Below are 24,161 nucleotides of genomic sequence, written 5' to 3' on the forward strand. Positions count from 1 at the left end.
CAGAGCTGGTCCGTTCAGACTCCTCAGAAACACAACCGCTCCCCAGACAACTACCCCTGCAAGTAAGAACAAATACATCATATATTAACGATGGGCTTATTCAGTGGTGGAAAGTATTTTTATATTTATATTTATTTTATTATTTTATTTAAACTTCTTTTGGTAATTTTGTTTTTTTGTAATTAATTAATAAATAAATAAACCTCCACTTATTCAGCGGTGGAAAGTATTTTATATTTGATTTTATTTAAACTTATTTTGGTAATATTTGGTCGTATTTTTTTAATAAATACATAAATGATAAATAAACAATGGGCTTATTCAGTTGTAGAAAGTATTGTTGTTTTAATTTTATTATTTGTAGTTAAACCTTTTTTGGTTATGTCTTTTGTAATTTTCTTTTTTTTAATCTAAAATATCGCAACTGTGACCAACAATCAGCAATATATATTCTGATCTAGTTTTAATTATTTATTTATGTAGATAACTTTACAATATATTTTGTAAAAGGTTCATCACTAATTATAATCCAGTGAAATAATAATACTTTTTCCAAACAAAAATCAACATACTGCATAATGACTACTTTTAGTTTATTATTTTAAGTATATTTTAATCATTTTTAACACATTTATACTTTTACTGTACTTAAATACAATTTTGAATGTCAGAATGAAAGATTAATGATACTTTGCTATTATTACTTTTTCCTAAATATCTTCTATTCTTTAAGTTTTTACCTTTTTTCATGATTTTTACTGTGTTTTTTCCGTCAGAGGCCTGGATAGCAACCATTGTCGTAACCCGGGCAACGAGAAGATGCCCTGGTGCTACACTACCAACACTGAGACCCGCTGGGAGTACTGCAAGGTGCCGAGCTGTGGAGACGCAGCCGGACCAGGTACAATTCTCAACAAGGATTATAATAATGACCTTTGCAATAAATGCAAAACGCTGTATAAAACTGCATTCCTGTGTCTCGCTGCAGATGAGCCCGTGATCCCCGTGGAGGAGGAGGATTGTTACGAGGGGGACGGGACGAGTTACAGAGGAGTGACGTCAGAGACCATCAGCGGGAAAAGATGTCAGCGCTGGACCGCCATGACGCCTCACAGCCACAAGAAAACTCCACAGGTCTTCCCCCAAGCGTGAGCATCACAAAGCAGCCTTATCCTGCCAGCCTTATCCTTTGTTGTGAATGTAGACCTATGTGAATATGAAATATTATAAAACGGACAAGTCAAATCAAGCAATCTGATATACTGAGCGTATACCACGGGTAGAATTGTAAGTTACTTTTCACAACAAGTCAGTATCCCTCCGCGTCTGAGAAAAACAGTATACCGTTGGGCCGAACCACGCCCCTCAGCTGTGATATAATGAGCATATACCACGGCCTGTCGTGAGCTATTGCTTAATTATACCCTGGCTAATTATCGCAGCACAATTGCCAGACTATATAAGTATTGCTTTTACTGTATATAAGTGCAAATAAGAGTGGCTTACTGTAACTCATTATTAGCAAGATGCATTTTGCTTTACGTGGTGTTAACAGGTTCTTTTCAGAATATTTTCACAACTATCATGCATTACATTTTGAGGATTTACACACGAGCAGAACAGCAATAATCAAGAATTGCTCTCGAAATGTTAAATACTCTGATGAACAAGATAGTACATAACTAAAAGGATGATTTAGATGATTATAAACAACCCCCGACACCTAATAAAAGCATCTTAAAAGAGATGAAATGTAAAACATAGTTCAGAGCAAGCATATTATTGTACAGCAAATGTTGTAAATCCACTTTACTTATCAAAGTAAAATCTTGTACACTGGTGGTTTTTTCAATATGTATGAAAAAGAAACAAAGCCCACATGGATCTTTAGTTCCTTTCCTGGTTTTAATCTCGTATTTGAAATATAAAACCTCATAGGATACTGGTCGCTCGCTGTACTAAGGGTTTCAGGTCTTCTCTTCCACAGGGACCTGAGGAGGAATCTGTGCAGGAACCCTGATGGAGACCCGGCCCCCTGGTGCTACACTACAGACCCTACTGTCCGCTGGGAGTACTGCAACCTGGAGAAATGCATCACTCCCACCAAACCTTTAAACCCTCTGGTCCCCACCCCGGTCCCCACCCCGGTCCCCGCACAGAAAGGTACATTATGAGAGCTGTTAAGCCCCGAGCCTGTTTTCCAGGTCTCAGGCTCGAAAAGGACCTTCCCAGAACAAATGACTATATCTTCACTTCTAAAAGGGGTAAATGAATCATCTTTTTTCTCAAAGCAATGATAAACCTGTGAGTTGGATGTAGAAAAAAGTCAGAATCAATATAGATGTTTTTTATTTAAAGTAAATTCAGATTGAACATAGTAAAAAAAAAAAAATGATAGTGTCCGTCCAAAAGAAAAACATTACTTATAGTGAAAACCACCCTTGAATGATGGGATAGTAGACTAAAAGCTTTAGGAATCCAAAATATAACATATAATAAGTACCTTGTATCAAGATTGATGCAAAACAAGTGACATTTTTGACCTTTTTAGAGATTTAGAAAAAAAAAACCACCTCTTGGGTGGATTTTCCGTATCTCTGGCCCCCCTCGTTCGATTTTGATGACTGACATCTCTTTTTAACTGTTAGAGCCAATAGAATAGAGGGGATGTTCCTAAAATCCATCCAAACATTACCATTGGTGAATGCATGCCAGCACGCCAAACACCGGAAGCTGGGTTGTAGCTCTCACAAGCATGCATATGTAAACAACAACAAATCTCCGTTTTTGAGGGGTTTTGACAAAAATGGAATGACGGATTATCAGTAATCATTTCAAAGTGACACAGACACATTGGATTAACCTATGGATTAACCTTCAGCAGCGTTAATATTGTTTGAATGCCATTGAACACAACTTTTGATCAGAAACAGCAACGGTAAATTCCGTGTTGGCTACCTAAAGCTACGTAGTGTGATGTCTGTTTGCTTCCTCGGTTGGGATAGCATTTTTTTTTTTCGCTCAGGGCTCACTTAGACGCTTCTTAAGAGACTTCTGTTTTGTTTCGGTAAAAATGGTTCGTATCGTCAGTTAGCTGAGTTTCTTCCCGTTAGGTGGGTATGACACATTAATAGGTTTTTAAATGTTAAGAAGCCCTGAGACACATTTTTGTGAAAAGAAGAGCTTAACAGGTTAAGATGAGATAAGAAGATAAGAAGAACTTTATTGATCCCAATAAATTGCAGCAGGCTAAAAAAGATAATTATTGTACATTGAAGAAATTAAAAGACTAAAAGTCACAAGGACAGATACAGGAAAACATTCCTGCCCACTGCAATAACACTGTACAACAAATCACCTCTGCATTTTTTGCACAATAATATCCTATATTATATTTGATACTGGAAATATGTATTTCCACATATATATATATTTTTTGCTTTTTAATGCCATTTTATTTCTATCCATCTATGTATCTATCTATCCATATATCTATCCATCTCTCTCTCTATCAATCTATCTATTTATAACAATCCAAAACGCAAACATCTCAAATAGGAATAAAATGGCATTAAAAAAGTAAAAAATATACACGTGGAAATACAAATGAACCTTGTGCTTGTCACACTTTTAGCCTGTTTTATTTCCTGTGTGTTTCTGTGTCAGACTGTAAGACAGGAAATGGAGACACATACCGGGGCGTGACGTCCATCACCGTGCAGGGAGTGACCTGCCAGGCCTGGAGCGCCCAGAGCCCCCAGCAACACAACAGCTTCACCCCACAAACACACCCCACCAAAGGGCTGGAGGGGAATGTAAGTGTGTGTGTGTGTGTGTGTGTGTGTGTGTGTGTGTGTGTGTGTGTGTGTGTGTGTGTGTGTGTGTGTGTGTGTGTGTGTGTGTGTGTGTGTGTGTGTGTGTGTGTGTGTGTGTGTGTGTGTGTGTGTGTGTGTGTGTGTGTGTGTGTGTGTGTGTTAGATAAGTACAGTATGGAAATGCTTGTGTAAGTAGGGATTGTTAGCTTTTGTTCGTTGTTCTCGCGTCCAGGAGAGAAGCTTGGAATAAAGAGACCAATTGAGTCTCTGGCATAAGGTTCAAATGGGTACTTTAATTAAATGGCGCGCTAACGTAACAAGCAGGAGATGGTTCTGAGAGTCTGCAGCGGAGGAAAAGAGACCCCGCCCACCTCAGTCTTCAATGTCCGTGATTGCGCATAACAAAGGATTTAGTCGATTTTAACGGCTGTAATCGTTTTTTAACAGAAAACCAGAAGTCAGGCTTACTGGTGGTCCTTCGGGTATCTCTTCCGGAATAGCTTTTCAAAATAAACTTTAACCACAGGCGAAAGCTAACCGGAAGTATTTTCACAATAAAACAGTTATAAAATGACTGTATGTTTAACTTTAAACTATATTATATCATTAAATATTGATTTTAATTTCTAACAGGATGCAAAAGGAACTGTGATGAAAACTGATTATCATCAAACAATTTTTGTTTCCTGTGTTTTCGTGTGTGTGAAAATATTGCAAATTGTTAAATGAGTTTCTGTGTTATTGATTCCTTCTTTGTTTTTCACTGTCAGAGCTGCAGAAACCCAGAAGGAGGTGTGAACGGACCGTGGTGCTACACGACTGACAGCAACACGAGATGGGACTACTGTCAGATACCCGGCTGCGGTATGTAAACAATACAAGATAAAGATGAGAAGATGTTCTCTATTGATCCTAATTTGGTAAATGTTTGCATTGCAGCAGCATAAAATACAAGGCATGCACATAAGAGAAATTAAAACGGTAGAAATAAACAATTCTAAAATGTAAATATCCCAAAATAGATTAAAAAAGTAGAAAATATACATATTGAAATAATCAGAATATTATATGCATTATAACATGAAGATTGTAACTAATATCCCTGAGTTGTCCAGGGTAACATATCAATAATAATATGGGATATATTGCCATTACATTTGGTGCAAACATTCATAGTTCCCAGAGGATGGATCTTAGTGATTTTAGTATTCCTCTTAACTTAACAAAATCACTGTATATAGAAGTCATTTTCATGGATGTGTTGGGAAAACACATGATAACAAAGGTATCAACTGTAGCTGTGAACATGACAGGATGTGTGATTACCTAGAAGAGCATCAGGACTGTTTGAGGCATATGATAGCTATGTGATTAACATGATGATTCAGCCTCTATGGAGAGAGACATGTGACAAGCATGATCATTTCTGACGTGGAGCTAATCTGAAGTAAACATTGAATACTGCTTTCTGTTCCTCCATCTTGAGACTGTGGAACTCCCTCTCTTGGATATCAGCATGTGAAGGACACTGTTCAGGAACTAGTTGATGCTCTGTATGTGATGACTACTTCCATTCTGGAGAGGATCAGATACATGGATCCTGAGGTTGAAGCTCAAGCTGGGGACTAGGGGTTACTAACTTTTTGAAGTATTCAGAAAAAGTCAGAATGTTGAGATTTGAGAAAAAGTCAGAATTTGGTGATTTTGAGAAAAAGTCAGAATGTTTAGAAAAAGTCTGAATTTTTAGATTTTTGAGAAAAAGTTGGAATTTGAGGAAAAAGTCAGAATTTTGAGATTTGAGAAAAAGTCCGAATTTGGTGATTGAGAAAAGTCAGAATGTTTAGAAAAAGTCAGAATGTTTAGATTTTGAGAAAAAGTCCAAAAAATAATAATTTTGTGAAAAAGTCAGAAATTTGTGAAAAAGTCAGAATTTTGTGAACATTTCAGAATTGTGAGATTTTTGAGAAAAAAAATCAGAATTTTGAGGGAAAAGTCTGAATTTTGATGAAAAAGTTAGAACTTTGATGAAAAAGTCCACATTTTTAGATTTTGAGAAAGTCCGAATTTTGAGAAAAATACTAACAAATTCTCTTTTTTTGTTTTGACTACTTCCATTCTTGAGAGGATAATCAATACATGGCTAATCTGAAGTAAACATTGAATACTGCTTTCTATTCCCCCATCTTGTGACTGTGTAACTCCCTCTCTTGGATATCAGCATGTGAAGGACACTGTTCAGGAACTAGTTGATGCTCTGGATGTGATGACTCCTTCCATTCTGGAGAGGATCACAGATACATGGATCCTGAGGTTCAAGCTCCGGCCGGGGACGAGGGAGATTTTTCTAACAGGATGCAATGACATGAAGCTTCCATATGGTTGTCCTCTTGTTTGAATTCTTGGCTGTAAACTCTCTCTTTGCAGCTGGAATGAATTGCGGGACGCCGGTCACCAAACCGAGGCGTTGTCTTGGTCGAATCGTGGGCGGCTGCGTGTCCAAAGCTCACTCCTGGCCGTGGCAGATCAGCCTCCGCACCAGGTGAGTCAAAACAACACCGAAATATTATTCAAATTCATGTAAATCTGCAAGATATCAAAAAAGCCCATTGTTATATCTCTCTTTTGTCCTACTTTAACACATTAATGTATTTATTTTTTCTTCCAGCTCAGGACATTTATGCGGAGGAACTCTGATCCACTCTCAGTGGGTTCTGACTGCTGCTCACTGCCTGGAGGGGTCAGAGAACATTATTTTAACACATTTAAAGATCCCGTATTATATTGTTTTTCATCAATACATTATAGGTCTCAGATATATACAAAACATGTCTCTGAAGTGTTTGGCTCCAAACACCAAACAGATCATTGCAGCATTACCCATAATCCCCTCTGTTTCAGCCCTGTTTCCAATGTGCTGATTCTCTGTCTGTTACTTTAGATGAAAATAAGGAGCCCCTCCCCACGCCCCTCTGAGAGAGATTTGGTTACAAAGAACTCAATGGTGCTCTAGGAGGAGATTCAGGTGATAAGGGGGGGGGTTACCTTGGTTGCTGATTGGCTAATGGTTACACAAGACAACACATCGTTATGACATCATAAAGTGGCCAAAATCTGATCAGCTCATTTTCAGACAGGTTTTTATAAAAATGGATCAAAAAGAGAGAGAATCTTTGTTCCTGAAACTTTCAGAGTCTCTTTCCACAGAGGGGACACATGTTGATGTAGAAGAGACATGAAGAAGAGGGGACACATGTTGATGTAGAAGAGACATGAAGAAGAGGGGACACATGTTGATGTAGAAGAGACATGGAGAAGAGGGGACACATGTTGATGTAGAAGAGACATGAAGAAGAGGGGACACATGTTGATGTAGAAGAGACATGAAGAAGAGGGGACACATGTTGATGTAGAAGAGACATGAAGAAGAGGGGACACATGTTGATGTAGAAGAGACATGAAGAAGAGGGGACACATGTTGATGTAGAAGAGACATGAAGAAGAGGGGACACATGTTGATGTAGAAGAGACGTGAAGAAGAGGGGACACATGTTGATGTAGAGGAGACATGAAGAAGAGGGGACACATGTTGATGTAGAGGAGACATGAAGAAGAGGGGACACATGTTGATGTAGAAGAGACATGAAGAAGAGGGGACACATGTTGATGTAGAAGAGACATGAAGAAGAGGGGACACATGTTGATGTAGAGGAGACATGAAGAAGAGGGGACACATGTTGATGTAGAGGAGACATGAAGAAGAGGGGACACATGTTGATGTAGAGGAGACATGTAGAATAGGGGACACATGTTGATGTAGAGGAGACATGAAGAAGAGGGGACACATGTTGATGTAGAGGAGACATGAAGAATAGGGGACACATGTTGATGTAGAGGACACATGAAGAAGAGGGGACACATGAAGAAGAGGGGACACATGTTGATGTAGAAGAGACATGAAGAAGAGGGGACACATGTTGATGTAGAGGAGACATGAAGAAGAGGGGACACATGTTGATGTAGAAGAGACATGAAGAAGAGGGGACACATGTTGATGTAGAGGACACATGTAGAATAGGGGACACATGTTGATGTAGAGGAGACATGAAGAAGAGGGGACACGTGTTGATGTAGAGGAGACATGAAGAATAGGGGACACATGTTGATGTAGAGGACACATGAAGAAGAGGGGACACATGAAGAAGAGGGGACACATGTTGATGTAGAAGAGACATGAAGAAGAGGGGACACATGTTGATGTAGAAGAGACATGAAGAAGAGGGGACACATGTTGATGTAGAAGAGACATGAAGAAGAGGGGACACATGTTGATGTAGAAGAGACATGAAGAAGAGGGGACACATGTTGATGTAGAAGAGACATGAAGAAGTGGGGACCCATGTTGATGTAGAAGAGACATGAAGAAGAGGGGACACATGTTGATGTAGAGGACACATGAAGAAAAGGGGACACATGTTGATGTAGAAGAGACATGAAGAAGAGGGGACACATGTTGATGTAGAAGAGACATGGAGAAGAGGGGACACATGTTGATGTAGAGGAGACATGAAGAAGAGGGGACACATGTTGATGTAGAGGAGACATGAAGAAGAGGGGACACATGTTGATGTAGAAGAGACATGAAGAAGAGGGGACACATGTTGATGTAGAAGAGACATGAAGAAGAGGGGACACATGTTGATGTAGAGGACACATGAAGAAGAGGGGACACATGTTGATGTAGAGGAGACATGAAGAAGAGGGGACACATGTTGATGTAGAAGAGACATGAAGAAGAGGGGACACATGTTGATGTAGAAGAGACATGGAGAAGAGGGGACACATGTTGATGTAGAAGAGACATGAAGAAGAGGGGACACATGTTGATGTAGAGGAGACATGAAGAAGAGGGGACACATGTTGATGTAGAAGAGACATGAAGAAGAGGGGACACATGTTGATGTAGAGGAGACATGAAGAAGAGGGGACACATGTTGATGTAGAAGAGACATGGAGAAGAGGGGACACCTGTTGATGTAGAGGAGACATGAACAAGTGGATTTTGCATGATAGGGGACCTTTAAATATTCAACAACACAATGATTGGATTACTGAATGTTTATGTTTATCAATGTGTGGTTTAGGTCAAATGAAACTTCAGCCTATAAGGTGCTGCTGGGCGTGCACACAGAGCGAGCCAACGATACGTTCAAACAGGAAAGGAACCTGGAGAAACTCGTCCTCGGACCCAACGGAGTGGACATCGCTCTGCTGAAGCTTCAGACGTGAGTCTATCATCCTAATAATTAATAATACTAGTTATAGCATTACTCAGGAGTTAATTTACTCACATGGTATTTTACATGACATATAATTTAACTCGTGATTTCAACAAAAGCGACTCACATAAAAAGTGGAATAAAGCATAAGAATACAAACTCAGATTACCAAGTGCAATATCTTTAAATAATCCAAACCTTTTTAGGTCTTTATACAGAAATTAGAAGCTATTATTATGATATTGGCCAAGGTGTAATAGATATGTTTTCTGAGATGTGTTTTCTGTGTTTGAATATATTTCCAAAACTGAAATCTGAACATTGGATGAAGCTAGGTTCAACATCCTTGTTTGTTTCTATTACAATTGTTTTGCAGAGTGAATATCTTTTTCTATCCATCAATCAGAAAATATTGTTAATTAAACTTTATCTGAACTAACCCCTCATTAAAAACCTTCAGAATATATAAATAGATAAGTCTGATTTATTTAAGTGCTACTATAGGAGAGATTTCTGACTCACAGTATAAAGAAAGAAAACAATGAATCTAGGAAAACCTTTAAAGGTATACATATATCGTGCAAAGTACTACAAAGTTCTTGTTATGATATCCCCCTTTACCAGCTATGGCAATAATACACATTGATGCTTTAATAATAACATTATTCTGTAGTGGACCGTACTGCATGTGGACTATATTTTCCACTTGTTACACCGTAGTATTGCTATGCTTCACTTCTTCCTCCTGTGCTGTGTTGTGTGTTTTCAGCCCTGCAATAATAAATGACAAAGTACTGCCGGTGTGTCTGCCAGAGAAGGACTTCGTCGTTCCCAGTGGAACCGAGTGCTATGTGACCGGATGGGGAGAAACTCAAGGTACTGCTAAAGTGTATTTAAATGTTTTTGTTACGGTTGAGTGAAAGCAGCAGCACCCAAATGCAGATAACTCTGATTAACCTTTATTTCAAGGATAAAAAAGAAAATAACTTGGACAAAAAACCGAACACTCACCGGTGAACTCATTCACAAACAAAAGACGAACCAACACTGAACACAGGAAGAGACGAGACTAAATACAGGGAGGGGTAATCACAAGACGAGAGCTGACAGCCCAGGGGCACAGCGGAGGGCCCGGAGGGGATCTCGGGCGGACGGCGCGGGGGCAAGGCAGAAGCCGAGAAGGGGGACTCGGACGGACGGCCCGAGGGCAAGGCAGAGTCCAAGGTGGGGGTCTCGGGCGGACGGCTCGGGGGCAAGGCAGAGTCCAAGGTGGGGGTCTCGGGCGGACGGCTCGGGGGCAAGGCAGAGTTCACTGTGGGAATCTCGGTCGGACGGCCCGGGGGCAAGGCAGAGTCCAAGGTGGGGGTCTTGGGCGGACGGCTCGGGGGCAAGGCAGAGTCCAAGGTGGGGGTCTCGGGCGGACGGCTCGGGGGCAAGGCAGAGTTCACTGTGGGAATCTCGGGCGGACGGCCCGGGGGCAAGGCAGAGTTTGAGGAGGGGCAAGGGCCACAGCGGGCGAACTCAGGGGGCCAAGAGTGAGGGCGAAGGCAGCGGCAGGAAGAGTCAGGGGGCCGGGCCCGAGGGCGAGGACCGCGGCCGGGAAAGTCAGGGGGCCGGGCTCGAGGGCGAAGACCGCGGCACTCAGGAACCGGAGCCGGTGGGACAGGTGTCGGCAAGATCCCCCACGGAAGAGGACAAGGAGCTGGCAGGACCCCCGGCGAGACAGGTGATGGCGGGGCCTCCAATGGAACAGGACAAGAGGTTGGCAGGACCCCCGGCAGAAGAGTTGTCTGCGGGACCCCCAGAGGCACAGGACACAGAGTTGGCAGGACCCCCGGCAGGAAGAGTTGTCGGCAGGACCCCCAGAGGCACAGGACACAGGGTTGGCAGAACCCCCGGCAGAAGAGTAGACGGCGGGACCTCCAACGGGACAGGACATAGGGTTGGCAGGACCACCGGCAGAAGAGTAGTCGGCGGGACCCCCAACGGCACAGGACACAGGGTTGGCAGGACCCCCGGCAGAAGAGTAGTCGGCGGGACCCCCAACGGGACAGGACATAGGATTGGCAGGGCCCCCGGCAGGAGAGTAGTCGGCGGGACCTCCAACGGGACAGGACACAGGATTGGCAGGACCCCCGGCAGGAGAGTAGTCGGCAGGACCCCCAACGGGTCAGGACATAGAGTTGGCAGGACCCCCGGCAGGAGAGTAGTCGGCGGGACCCCAAACGGGACAGGACATGGAGTTGGCAGGACCCCCAGCGGAACCTTCAATGGCACTTCAGTAGGAACTTGAGTAGGGACTTGAGTAGGGACTTGAGTAGGGACTGGAGAGGGAACTTTTGATATTTCCAGAGACCCTTTCAGACCGGCAATGCTGCCCTGCATGTAATTCCGATAGTCCATCGGAATGTGACAAAAGTCAGAAGTCTCCCATCCCCCTTGGGAGACTTTCTCCACACATTACGATGGGCAATTTGTTTTAAACAGAGTCCGCAACATAGGCTACTATCTCTTGTTAACAGAGGGGGATGGTAGAGCTTTGTCACACCGTTTCTTAACAGCTTTTTAATCACTGCTCCCCCAGGTGGATCCATGATCCATTGCAGCTGGTTTCATTATATTTAAATGTATTTATCAAGGGGGCGTATCAAGTCCTGCGAGGGGTTTTCCTTTCAGTAGGGGCCCACCCCGTGCCGATCACAGGCCCACATGGGTAGGGGCGTCCGAAATGAGGTGCTACATCTGTAGTCTAACACTGTGTGTGTGTGTGTGTGTGTGTGTGTGTGTGTGTGTGTGTGTGTGTGTGTGTGTGTGTGTGTGTGTGTGTGTGTGTGTGTGTGTGTGTGTGTGTGTGTGTGTGTGTGTGTGTGTGTGTGTGTGTGTGTTTCAGGGACGGGGGGTGAGGGCGTTCTGAAGGAAGCGGGTTTCCCTGTGATCGAGAACAAGATCTGTAACCGTCCCTCGTACCTGGACGGTAAAGTCAAAGATCACGAGATGTGTGCTGGAAACATCGAGGGGGGCAATGACAGCTGCCAGGTATGATTGAAAAACAAAAAAAAAGCACATGGAAACATTTAAAAAATCTGCATAGAAATCCATTTAGTGTTGTGCATTGCTGTCTTTTTAATAATGTTATACAGTTATGTTAATTTACAAGAAAATAACTACGATTTAAAATGTAACTTTACACTAAAAACGTAATTATTCTCTGAGATTGAAGGGTGTTAATCTAAATCTAATACATTTGCAAGACGTATCAGGACATGGAGGTGTTTCTGCTTTCCTTAAGTTGTTTTGAAGGTTTGTAAATATCTGCCGCTACATATAACATCCCCATATAATTATCACTATGCAGGGGTGGGAAGTACAAATACTTCGTTACTAGCTAGCGCTGAGGCTATGAATTAGCCACGAGCGGAAAAAGTGATTATGAGTGAGTTTCTGTGCATTACTGCACAGAAACTCACTCATAACACCCTTATTACTTATGGTAGCTGCACGTCCAACCCATCGATCTGATCGTGAGAAGACACAGAATCGATCGGTACATACATCATCACTCCATGATAAGAACTTGCGGAGATATTAACAAGAACAGACGTCAAAACATGTGGCGCTAGGTAGCTAGAAACGGCAAAATGGCTCACCTTTGTCGTTGTCTGGTCAAAAGTGGTCTTCAATGGCATTAAAACGATCAAAACGCTGCTGAAGTTAATCCATAGGTTAACCCAATGTGTCTGTGTCCCTTTGAAAGGATTTCTGATAATCGGTAAGCAATAAACCTGCTTTTCCGTTTCCAGATGTCAGAGCGAGAGATAGGTTCGCTCTCATGCAAACCTGCATGCGCAAAGCCCCCACCTTTTTTAGTTAACGTTGGTGTGTATGTGAAAATCCCCCTTTGATTCTATTGGCTCTAACGGTCAAAAACAGATGTCAATCACCAAAATCGAACAATGGGTTCCAGAGAAACGGTAAAAACGGCCATTTCTACCCAAATCACCTCAGAGTTTGAGTTTCTTTTGCTAAACCTCTCTAAAAAGGTCAAATGTCACTTGTTTTGCATCAATCTTGATACAGGGTACTTATTATATTGTACTTTGGATTCCTAAAGCTTTTAATCTACTTTACCATCATCCAAGGGTAGTTTTCACTGTAAGTAAAAAATAATTTTTGGACGGACACTATAATGTACAGTTTTTTACGATGTTCAATCTGAATTTTCTTTAAAATAAAAAACATCTATATTGATTCTGACTTTTCTACATCCAACTCACAGGTTTGTCATTACTTTGAGAATTGTAGTTATGGTGATTTGTTCTGGAAATGTCATTTTCAAGCCTGAGACCTGAAAAACAGGCTCAGTGCTTAACAGGTTAAACAGCCAGCCAAACAATTTTGAGAGCCAGGGAATGAGCAGCCATGCTCCTTTATTGACTCATTTGAAGTCCACTGACATTCAAATTGAGTTAAACTATAAAAAAAGAAGTTACAAGGCACTTAATGTTCTCGTATTCAAGTGTAACATACACAGATTAGCACATAGGACCGCTAAGTGTAAACAAGATCAATATAGCTAATGCTAGCTGTGCAATAAGCATCTATACAGGCTAGTATGGCTAACACTACAGGGGTAGGTGGAATTGTATTATCACTGGCCCCACCGTAACCACTGGCCCGGAGCATTCGTCCAAAAAAAATCGACTGATAATGAAGAAAATGAACACATTTGTTGCAATAGTAATTTATGCACTAACTACATTACTACTTGTACTACAACATTTGAATCATCAGTTCTTCCTCATTTCCTCAATTGTTCATATTTGGTTTATTAAAATAATGATATTGTGGTCATTGTTAAAAAATGTCAGCTATTATGAGTATTATTATTTGCATAATGCGCTTTCTGCCTTCCTGTCATTAGGAGTTAGAAATGTAATGGCTATGTAATTGATTAGATTAGAACCTTCATTATCCTAAACTGCCGGGACATTTCCCTAAAGCCAATACCTTTATATTTTCTACTCTTCACTTACTTGTCAGCATAGGTCGGCATTGATGTATAGAGCCGACAGAAGACCTTGTTTATATTGGCATCATATTGAGAGGTGCAGTGACGCGTCCTAAAACCAGGAAGTATAAACTGCTGGTTTCCTCGACAAAAAGCAATGGGATTTCTCAAAGGGTTTTGGAAAATAGCTGGAAATAAGGTCTGTGGAAAACAAACCTGTTTGATAAAAGCACGTTTTGTTCAGCCGGATAATCTCCATATGTCTACCATACTTTTATAATTTTCAAATCATAAATCTAATCGATAGATTACAAAAGGGTTTTAGGACGCGTCACTGCACTAGAAGCCAACTCCATCGATCACGCTGGCTGAAACTTTCTCTCCCTCTTCTTCTCATACTCCCTGTCACTCTCCTTTTAACTCCTCCGGTGACTTTCTTTTATTTGAAGATTGTTTTTTGCCCGGCGCTTGGCCGGTTACAGCTGGTATTAAAAACATTAATGACTAATGGTTAGGTGGCGCGATAGTCTGTAGTGAAGGAGCGCGCTCCCGCTCACGGGAGCCTGCTCGCGCTCCCGCTCACGGGAGCCTGCTCGCGTTCCCGCTCCGCAGTAAACAGCTGTTTGCTTTTCACCCTACAACGACAACCGACTCACAAAACGCTATGTTGTAGCGTTAATAAACGAAACAATTTAACTAAATTGCAAGTCAAAATACCAATACCACAGGACAATCTTTTTTTTTTTTAAAGCAATATTTTTTGTGGCCCGAGCGGGCAAGTGGAAAGTACGTTATGCTGGCCCGGGGTGTCTAAATAGTGCTTCCGGGCCAGCGGGCCAATTATAATGTCGAGCCCTGCACTAGCATGTATGCTAACGCTACCGTGTATGCTAACGCTTCCGTGTATGCTAACGCTAAGGTTTAAAACATCTCCAAATGTCATCACATAAACACAATACATACTAATCCTTAAAGTGTAAGTGTAAAGCTTAAACTTACACTTACGGTCATTGCTTTCTGACGGAATTTACCCTTTTACTCTTCAGGTTGCATAGGGAAAATTAGTAGTAGTCTACCGACTTCCTATTCAGTTCACTTTCTCCTACTTCCTGTACCCGGTTTCCTGTCTAACCTTTAGTACACATTTTACAAAAATATAAATGTGCAAATATGAAACACAGGTCAATATCACCTTGCTATTGGTAGCTGAACTATCAATACCCCAAAACATATTCTTAGATATAAATATCAAATTTTGAGTTATTTAGTTTCATGTCTTGTTACATAAGAATAGATCATATTTGTGTTATTATGGGAGAATAACTTTTCTTGTGGTACTACTGCCTTATTAGGCCCATATTGAGCAGAGCATATTAAGACCAAAACTCATGTACATCAACTTCCTTACTTGCAATAAATAAGCACTAATTAGAGGGTTATTGAGGGAAAACTCTCAACTAATGGCTTGTCACTTGTAGAATATGGTCATGTAAAATAAGGCATTAAAAAGTGTTTTATAATGACTAATAAAGATAATAATAATAAATATACTGCTAATATGCATGTTGATTAACAACTAGTTGATGGTTAATTTGTGAACCTTAATATAAAGTGTTACCAAGAAGTTTAGTCAGTACTTCTACTTTTACCAGAGTATTTTTAAACACGAGTATCTGTACTTCTACTTGAGTAAAGGATGTGTGTACTTTTGCCATTTCTGTCTCTATGTTTTAAAGCCGACCTTTCTCTCCCCACTGCAGCGCGACAGCGGCGGCCCCCTGGTGTGTCACTCTCAGAACCGGTACGTCCTGCAGGGCGTCACCTCCTGGGGTTACGGCTGCGCCATCGCCATGAAGCCCGGCGTCTATGCTCGAGTCTCAAAGTTTGTGGACTGGATCGACACAACCATCAAAGCCAACTAAAGACCATCCAGCAAATACTGAACAACAACAACATCAGCATCGGTTGCACAAAAAGTGACTTTTCATCGTGCTTTTTGAAGATACTTTAACATGTTCGTACTGTTCTGCTCCAACAGAGTTTGTAGTCGGAGAGTGTCGGTTATAAAGACATGTTTTATTTCCTGTGGTGGAAAAATATAATAATTAAAGGATGGGATGTGAAGCTGTGAAATAAAACCTAATACAAAGGGACTTGTTAAATCATGGTTTATAGATAGTTAAATAAAACAAAAACTGTTTTTTGGCGAAATGTTAATAAATCTACACACACACATTCTCTCACACACACACACACACACACACACACAGAGTCAAACAGTTGTTGAGTCCTTGTTGTTTTTCAGGTTGGATTTTAGAGGCTTCTTCAGTGGTTGGTTCTCCGTGACATCCGTCTTTTTCCTGGGAGCAAAAACACACAAATGATATTAAATTAAATGCAAAATAATAACACTGTTTTGATTTCTCCATTTTGAATTAAGGATTTAAATTTTATAAAGAGAATCACTCAATCGGGTTGTATTACATTCAGATCATCTTTCTCACAATTATTGGAAGGAAATAAACCATATACATGTAATCCCTCTTTAAATGTAATTTTTAAAATACTTAAATTAATAAAATGACAACGATTATAAACATGTATTGCCAGCCGTTCAAAGTAACCTATTATATTTACAAAACATGTACTTATATAGTATAATGAGGTATTTTTTATTTTCTGTAACTTCTGCTCGACCTTCAGAGACATAAATAATCACTTTTTTTACACATTAAACATGGTCAGTTAAAATGACCTACTGCTATAACTCTGACAACGCAACACAAACTAGTTGTTATTAGTCGCTCTCTAAGCTAGTGCATCATCGTCTAAAAGCATAACAATGTTTAATAACATATGTATCACTTGTTAGGAAACTCAATGTCGTCGATGGTCTCGGGGAGAGGAACTCCTTTAGTTTCAGGAAGCAGCAACACCAATCCTCCAGCTATGAAGGCAACCACACCTGTTGGATAGAAAACACTGAATCCGTTACACATTAAAACAAATATATCTACAAGCTATTCAGGAATATCTGGTGGTTTTATCTCAATGTGTAACACTGCAACAGGAAAGAGGGTCCCAAACAGACTTTTTAAGATGCTAACAATTTGCAAAAGGTCACAAAACGAAAGGCAGCTAATAAGCCAATTGCAATCATTTCAGAGCTAATGAGATGTATTTATAAAGGTTCTTGTTTAAATGAAGATATACAAGTTGGGTGCATTGATAGCAGCAGGGAATGCACAAGATTCACTGTTAGAGCCAGTATTTTGATTTGATAAGAAAGGCCACCTAATTGTGACGTCTGTAGTCAACGCACTATAAAGGACTACAATTCCCATGGCGCCACAGTGCTGGGCAACCTGTTGAGAGACGCCGTCGAGGAACAGTTTTTAACCGTAACGTAACCGTACTCGTACCGTACACATACATACAAACCGTACAAGTACCATTTAAGTTGTGAAGTTATAAGCATTATCAAGAAAGAAAGAATACCTAAGTTGTTTGTTTTATTTGAGTTTTGCCTATTTCTTTTGAATATTGTAAAGGCCTATTTTTCTTTGTTGCATGTGCAAAAGTTTGTTATTTGATTTTGAGCAAACACATCGCAACATCTTCTAAACCATCGGAGGCCAAGCAGCACTTCAAACTGTGAGTAATTTAAGGAAAGAAACAAGTTAGAACTGTCTGTTTAAGGCGTCGAGTGGCTTGATGGAAATACAAGGAAGGAAGCCACGACATTGACATTTAAATGATACTTGCTTCACACTAATTATTGAAAACACATCCCCCAAATTAGGAATGTTAAGCAAAGAAACCAAATAATTAACTTAGCGAACATAGAATAAGGAAATCAGGCTTGGGTGTATTTCATCTGCTCGATTGTTATGCTCCTATAATCTCACTAAATGCCATGTTTAGTTCACAACGATGAAGCAAAACCAAGCTAAAAAGAGCTGAAAGTATATTTCACTTCTTAAGCAAGGCTTTTGGATCCATAACACCTTAAGTCTATCTCCTAAAGCCTTGACTGCACGCAAAAATTGTCTATTTATGTTGTTCTGTTTCTTCTCACAATAGTGTGATCAGCCCAAATCACACATGACCAAATCACACTGACATCTGATAGTTGAAAGATAACGATATCTCAGCGATGTCAAAAATGTACTGAGTTTCTCTCCACCCCAAACAAATCTCTTCTCTTTGTTCTCTGAATGACCTCATGTTTGTAAGAAGTGGTATTAATCCATCTCATGTAGATATGTACCTTTTACCTGACATTTCTGGCGGCATCACAACCTACCGAAGAGGATGAGAGGCAGATCCAGCCAGACGGCAGCCAGCCTGTAGAGCAGGAAGGGAGCCACGATGCCTCCGATGTCACACATGGTCGAACACACCGACACGCCCAGGTTCCTGAACCCATCACACAAACATTTAGCGTGTAAACTTTATAAAAGAAAGAGCTATATGTAGAGGGGGTGAGTGTGACTTCACCTGACAAACGTTGGGTAGAGCTCAGTGTTCACAAATACCACCATCTCATAGGCCATGGTGATCCCCAGCCGACCGATGCAGGCCACCACCGTCTTGAACCAGAACATGCCTGCAACCAAAGACGATTTATGGAAGTTTTTTGCACGTATGCAGAAGTAAATACAAACATAGCCAGGGGTTTGGGGTAGAGATATTGCGAGAAGAAACTCAAAATGTCCTAGATTTTAGACAAAATAAATATATAGTGCTGGATTTACCAAAAGGAAAGCACAAATTCACCAGAAAAGCCGTGGTAAGTCTACGGTAAAAAGGAAAAAACCTGCACATACTGTGAGACTAAAGTGGTTCATCAAACATAAAAAAAAAAAAGTCTCCTTTCTGATATTCAAATCAAGCACCACATTGAGTATGGTATGAGTCCACAAAGAGTGATATTAAGGTTAGTAAACGGTTCCTCTCACTGTCAGGGATCATGGCGGTGATCAAACAAGCGGCTCCAGCCACGATGTTGGCGGAGGCGAAGGGGATGCGTCTGCCGATGCGTTCGATGGTGAAGAGGATGAGGAAGGCAGCGGGGAACTCCACCAGGCCCGAGATCAGGAAGTCGATGTAGACGTTTCCTCCAGCGATCCCCACCCTCATGATGAGACCCTGATACACCACAGCACTGGTGAACCTGCGGGAGAAAGGGAACAAGAAAGAGATGTCTGATATGCACTGGTGGGAAGTAGTGGAATACAAATACTTCGTTACTGTACTTAAGTACATGTTTCTGGTATCAGTACTTTACTCCAAGACTTATTTTTCTGACGAGTTTTTACTTTGACTTCTTAGATTTTGAACCCAAATACCTGTACTTTCTACTTCTTACATGTTGAACACAAATACCTGTACTTTCTACTTCTCACATGTTGAACCCAAATACCTGTACTTTCTACTTCTTACATGTTGAACTCAAATACCTGTACTTTCTACTTCTTACATGTTGAACACAAATACCTGTACTTTCTACTTCTTACATGTTGAACTCAAATACCTGTACTTTCTACTTCTTACATGTTGAACACAAATACCTGTACTTTCTACTTCTTACATGTTGAACACAAATACCTGTACTTTCTACTTCTCACATGTTGAACACAAATACCTGTACTTTCTACTTCTTACATGTTGAACACAAATACCTGTACTTTCTACTTCTTACATGTTGAACTCAAATACCTGTACTTTCTACTTCTTACATGTTGAACTCAAATACCTGTACTTTCTACTTCTTACATGTTGAACACAAATACCTGTACTTTCTACTTCTTACATGTTGAACCCAAATACCTGTACTTTCTACTTGTCACATTTTCCAAACAGGCTGGTTCCTTTAGTCTGAATGTGTGTTTGGTGGCGTGATCATTATTATTCAGAGTCATTGCGTGCCTATTGATTTGAACACTATCCGTGTATCCATCATTTCCTGGTCTTCTCTAAAGAAGAGGGACCAATGAAAACGTTGTCATGTTGTCGTTGTTCAGCATGGAAACATTCATTAGCTAACAATGACATTATTGTTCTATTGATATAAAGGGAGATCAGGTACTCTTTAAAACAGATGGTAGTCATGGGTACTTTTTACTTAAGAACATTTCAAAGCCCATACTTCGTTACTTTTACTTGAGTAAAGAGTCAGTACTTCTACTTTTACAAGAGTATTTTTACCCACGAGTATCTGTACTTCTACTTGAGTAAAGGATGTGTGTAGTGCTGTGTACCTGGACTCACATTCAGGTTCAGGTCCGGACTCAAGTCCAGAGGTTCAGGTTCAAGTCCGGACTTATAAGTCCGGACTTGTGTCAAGTGGTGTGAGTAACTAAAGTGAACTTATTGTGAGCTAATTATCAATTGAAAATAAACTCATAATCAACTCAAATTCAAACTCGTCAGGTTTATTGTGCACCCCTTCCAACTTGTGTCTACACCATGTCTTTTCTAGAACTCTACATGTGTTACTTACTAACTACACAACACAACTACATACATAGTGATGTACATACAAGACTCAATATGCAAGAGTACAAGTCTATGTGTTCTTGTTCAAGAACAACAACATATTGACATTGTCTGGGTGAAGTGTTGCTCTTTCGGCAGACACTATATCACCATACATACAAAGGAGTTAGCTTAGCTACACTACCAAATATGGCAACCAGCATCCCACGCTGTCAGTGTCCAGCTTCCCTTGACGTCACACAGATCTCGCGAGCAGTTGCGATATTTTGCGAGACTTCGTGAGCTCAGTAATGGCCGCCATATCAGAAGCCAAAACAATGTTTTTCGTCTTTTCTCAGCGCAAATTTCTCGATCTATGGAAGGTTTTAGATGGTTTAGAACAAAAAGGAGAATATACGTAAGTACCGGTTCCTGACGTTCCGGTTTTAACCGGACTTGAACCTAAACTTTTTACAAGTCCAGTACCGGTTCGGCGTACCGGTACGCAGCACTAGATGTGTGTACTTTTGCCATCTCTAGTCTCACCAGTTGAACATGAGGATCAAAGTGTGTTTCCTCATGTTAGGAGTCCTGATCAGGTCCATCAGAGAGGCAGAGGAGGAGTCACCTTCTTCTTCTGTCAGTTTCTATAAACCAAGACATTCAGTTGTGACATTAATTGAGGTTTGCTTTCAGGAGATCTGAGAGTAAAGAACTGATTTACCTCAAAGTGTGAGAGTTTCCTGTTGTTCTCTTTAGCTATAGCTTCAGTGATCTCCATAGCTTTGGCAGAGTTGTTCTGAGAGATGAGCCACCTCGGAGACTCTGGGATAAACCTGTGACAGAAATGTATTTACAGGTAAACAAATCTACAGCAACTGAACAAATTCATATTTTAAATAGTGATCTGCAGGGTAGGCCAACCAGGAAGTAGCTCCAAAAAAAAAGGTTTGTTCAGCAGGGTAAAATCCACATATAAACACTACTTTTTGGATTATTAATCATAACTGCAATCACCTGAAGTGAAAAGCTAATATAAGGCAATAAACACTGCAGTTGCATGACTTCACTTCACCACTACTAAAGGCTAAAGCTAAACTAAAGGCGGCTAATGTTAAGCCTGTTGAGTACAAGAGGTCTAATCTAGCAACTTGTTAGCAACTGTATTTTCTACAACATATTAAAGCTTTGAAATTTACCAGGCGGGAATTTACTGACATATTTGATGTTGTAGAAGAAATACAATCTTAATATATATATTATATATATATAGAATATAATATAATCTTGTGTTAATCATGTACCTTATTTCAGTCAAATAACCAAAACCTAGTCAAATCGATAAACTTCGAGATTAGGGAGGCAGAAGTGCTAAAATGCTGACTTCTTTCTGGGTTTTAGGACTTATTCCTGCTGCTTGACAGGCTTTAAAGCAATGTTTTGAAGCATATTAATCTATATTTCTACCTTTTACTACATTTTCAAGACCTCAGCACTCCAGCTGTGCACACACGTGGCATCAATTAAGCCCCTGAAAGTTTAAGATGATAGTCTTTAGGTGAAGATTGGGATGTGGTAGTCTTCCTCACCAGTAGAAGGAGATGAAGAGGATGTAAGGGGCGGTGATGGCGACCTGCAACCAGCGCCAGTCTGTGATGTAGAAAGCGAGCAGAGGGAGGATGATGTTCCCCACACTGAGGAACATCTGGTACAATATCCCCACCGTCCGTCTGTAGTCCACTCCAACGATCTCTGTGACTGACAGAAGAACAGACACATTAAAGGTCCCCTAATATACTGTTTTTCATCAATATATTATAGGTCTCAGATATATACAAAACATGTCTCTGAAGTATTTGGCTCTAAACTCCAAACAGATCATTGCAGCATTACCCATAATCCCCTCTGTTTCAGCCCTGTTTCAAAAGTGCTGATTCTCTGTCTGTTACTTGAGATGAAAATAAGGAGCCCCTCCCCACGCCCCTCTGAGAGATATTTGGTTACAAAGAACTCAATGGTGCTCTAGAGGAGATTCAGGTGATAAGGTGGGGGTTACCTTGGTTGCTGATTGGCTAATGGTTACACAAGACAAAACATCGTTATGACATCACAAAGTGGCCAAAATCTGATCAGCTCATTTTCAGACAGGTTTTTATAGAAATGGATCAAAAAGAGAGAGAATCTTTGTTCCTGAAACTTTCAGAGTCTCTTTACACAGAGAGGACACATGTTGATGTAGAAGAGACATGAAGAAGAGGGGACACATGTTGATGTAGAAGAGACATGAAGAAGAGGGGACACATGTTGATGTAGAAGAGACATGGAGAAGAGGGGACACATGTTGATGTAGAAGAGACATGGAGAAGAGGGGACACATGTTGATGTAGAAGAGACATGAAGAACTGGATTTTGCAAACACTCAGAGTGGACATAGACCTCTGCAGAATGAAGTATGTGACCTTTACTGAGGGTGAAGTATCTGAGATTAAACTGGTACTAGAGAAAAGAAAATACAATTGAGGAAAAACTTGGATAATTTCTGAGATTAAAAAGGTAAATTGAGAAAAAGAAAAAAAAAATTTTAAGAATAAATGTATACATTTCCAAGGAAAGATCAACAGTTTATGATACAAAAAAAAATATATATATATTTTATAAGATTAACGCACAGATTTACAGTTAAAAATCTCAGACTTGTAAGAGGTAAATTACAGAAAAAATACAAACAAATGTACATAACAAAGGTTAATTGTCTCTCAAATCAGGCTTTAAATTGAAAGACTATCAAAGTGTGATGTTTAATGTTTGCATGGAAGGTGAAGCAAGTCAAAAAAAGAGCCAAAGGAAAGATTTAAACAACCGATCTATAAAAAGGGGCATTTGGACATTACATGTCATTTGTCAGACACTTTTATCCAAAGCAACTTACTGTACTGTGGACAATCCCCACAGGAACAATTTGGGGTGAAGTGTCTTGCCCAGGGACACAACAACATGCTGACTGCAGTTGGACTCGAACTTGCTACCCCCTGATTCAAAGTCCAGCACACTATCCACTGAGCCACAGCCACCCCTGATATATCTGACCTTCACTAAATCACTACATGTGTTACTGTAAGGCTCAGGTGCACAACATAGCACAGAGACAGCTCTGGTTAAAGTCACAAATGACATTCTAATAGCCTCAGACAAGGGACTTGTCTCTATTCTTGTCTTGCTCGATCTTAGTGCTGCATTTGATACTATCGACCATGATATCCTATTGCAAAGACTAGAGCACTTAGTTGGCATACAGGGAACTGCTTTAGGCTGGTTTAGGTCCTATCTATCTGAACGCTCTCAGTTTGTACGTGTCAACGATGAATCTTCCATGCAAACCAAAGTTAGCCATTGAGTGCCACAGGGCTCAGTGCTTGGACCTATTTTGTTCACACTATATATGCTTCCGTTAGGCAATATTATAAGGAATCATTCTGTAAACTTTCATTGTTATGCGGATGATACTCAACTATATTTATCAATCAAGCCTGATGAAATTAATCATCTAAATAAAATTCAAGACTGCCTCAAGGACTTAAAAAC

General features: G+C 40.5%; 2 protein-coding genes across 2 annotated transcripts in view; one reads left to right on the forward strand and one right to left on the reverse strand.

Annotated features, from left to right (window-relative positions):
* LOC307016288 (plasminogen-like) overlaps positions 1–16,252 on the forward strand; it is a gene marked incomplete at its 5' end in the record, with an annotated part of 16,886 nt that extends 634 nt beyond the window's left edge. Inside the window, 12 exons of the mRNA XM_079645326.1 lie at positions 4–62; positions 777–901; positions 989–1,148; positions 1,988–2,163; positions 3,667–3,815; positions 4,586–4,679; positions 6,240–6,354; positions 6,481–6,552; positions 8,957–9,097; positions 9,861–9,967; positions 11,982–12,127; positions 15,860–16,252. Of these exons, the coding sequence (XP_079501452.1) occupies positions 4–62; positions 777–901; positions 989–1,148; positions 1,988–2,163; positions 3,667–3,815; positions 4,586–4,679; positions 6,240–6,354; positions 6,481–6,552; positions 8,957–9,097; positions 9,861–9,967; positions 11,982–12,127; positions 15,860–16,021 (1,506 nt within the window). The 3' untranslated portion in view covers positions 16,022–16,252. The remainder of the gene's footprint in view (positions 1–3; positions 63–776; positions 902–988; positions 1,149–1,987; positions 2,164–3,666; positions 3,816–4,585; positions 4,680–6,239; positions 6,355–6,480; positions 6,553–8,956; positions 9,098–9,860; positions 9,968–11,981; positions 12,128–15,859) is intronic.
* Positions 16,155–24,161, reverse strand: part of LOC307015607 (solute carrier family 22 member 2-like) — a 20,918-nt gene continuing 12,911 nt past the window's right edge. Inside the window, exons 5-12 of the mRNA XM_079644324.1 lie at positions 22,169–22,337; positions 21,304–21,415; positions 21,126–21,226; positions 19,061–19,275; positions 18,600–18,708; positions 18,406–18,518; positions 16,965–17,064; positions 16,155–16,459 (exon numbers count right to left, since the gene is read on the reverse strand). Of these exons, the coding sequence (XP_079500450.1) occupies positions 16,372–16,459; positions 16,965–17,064; positions 18,406–18,518; positions 18,600–18,708; positions 19,061–19,275; positions 21,126–21,226; positions 21,304–21,415; positions 22,169–22,337 (1,007 nt within the window). The 3' untranslated portion in view covers positions 16,155–16,371. The remainder of the gene's footprint in view (positions 16,460–16,964; positions 17,065–18,405; positions 18,519–18,599; positions 18,709–19,060; positions 19,276–21,125; positions 21,227–21,303; positions 21,416–22,168; positions 22,338–24,161) is intronic.

Source organism: Notothenia rossii (assembly GCF_949606895.1).
Source record: "Notothenia rossii genome assembly, chromosome: 8".
NCBI lineage: Eukaryota > Metazoa > Chordata > Actinopteri > Perciformes > Nototheniidae > Notothenia > Notothenia rossii.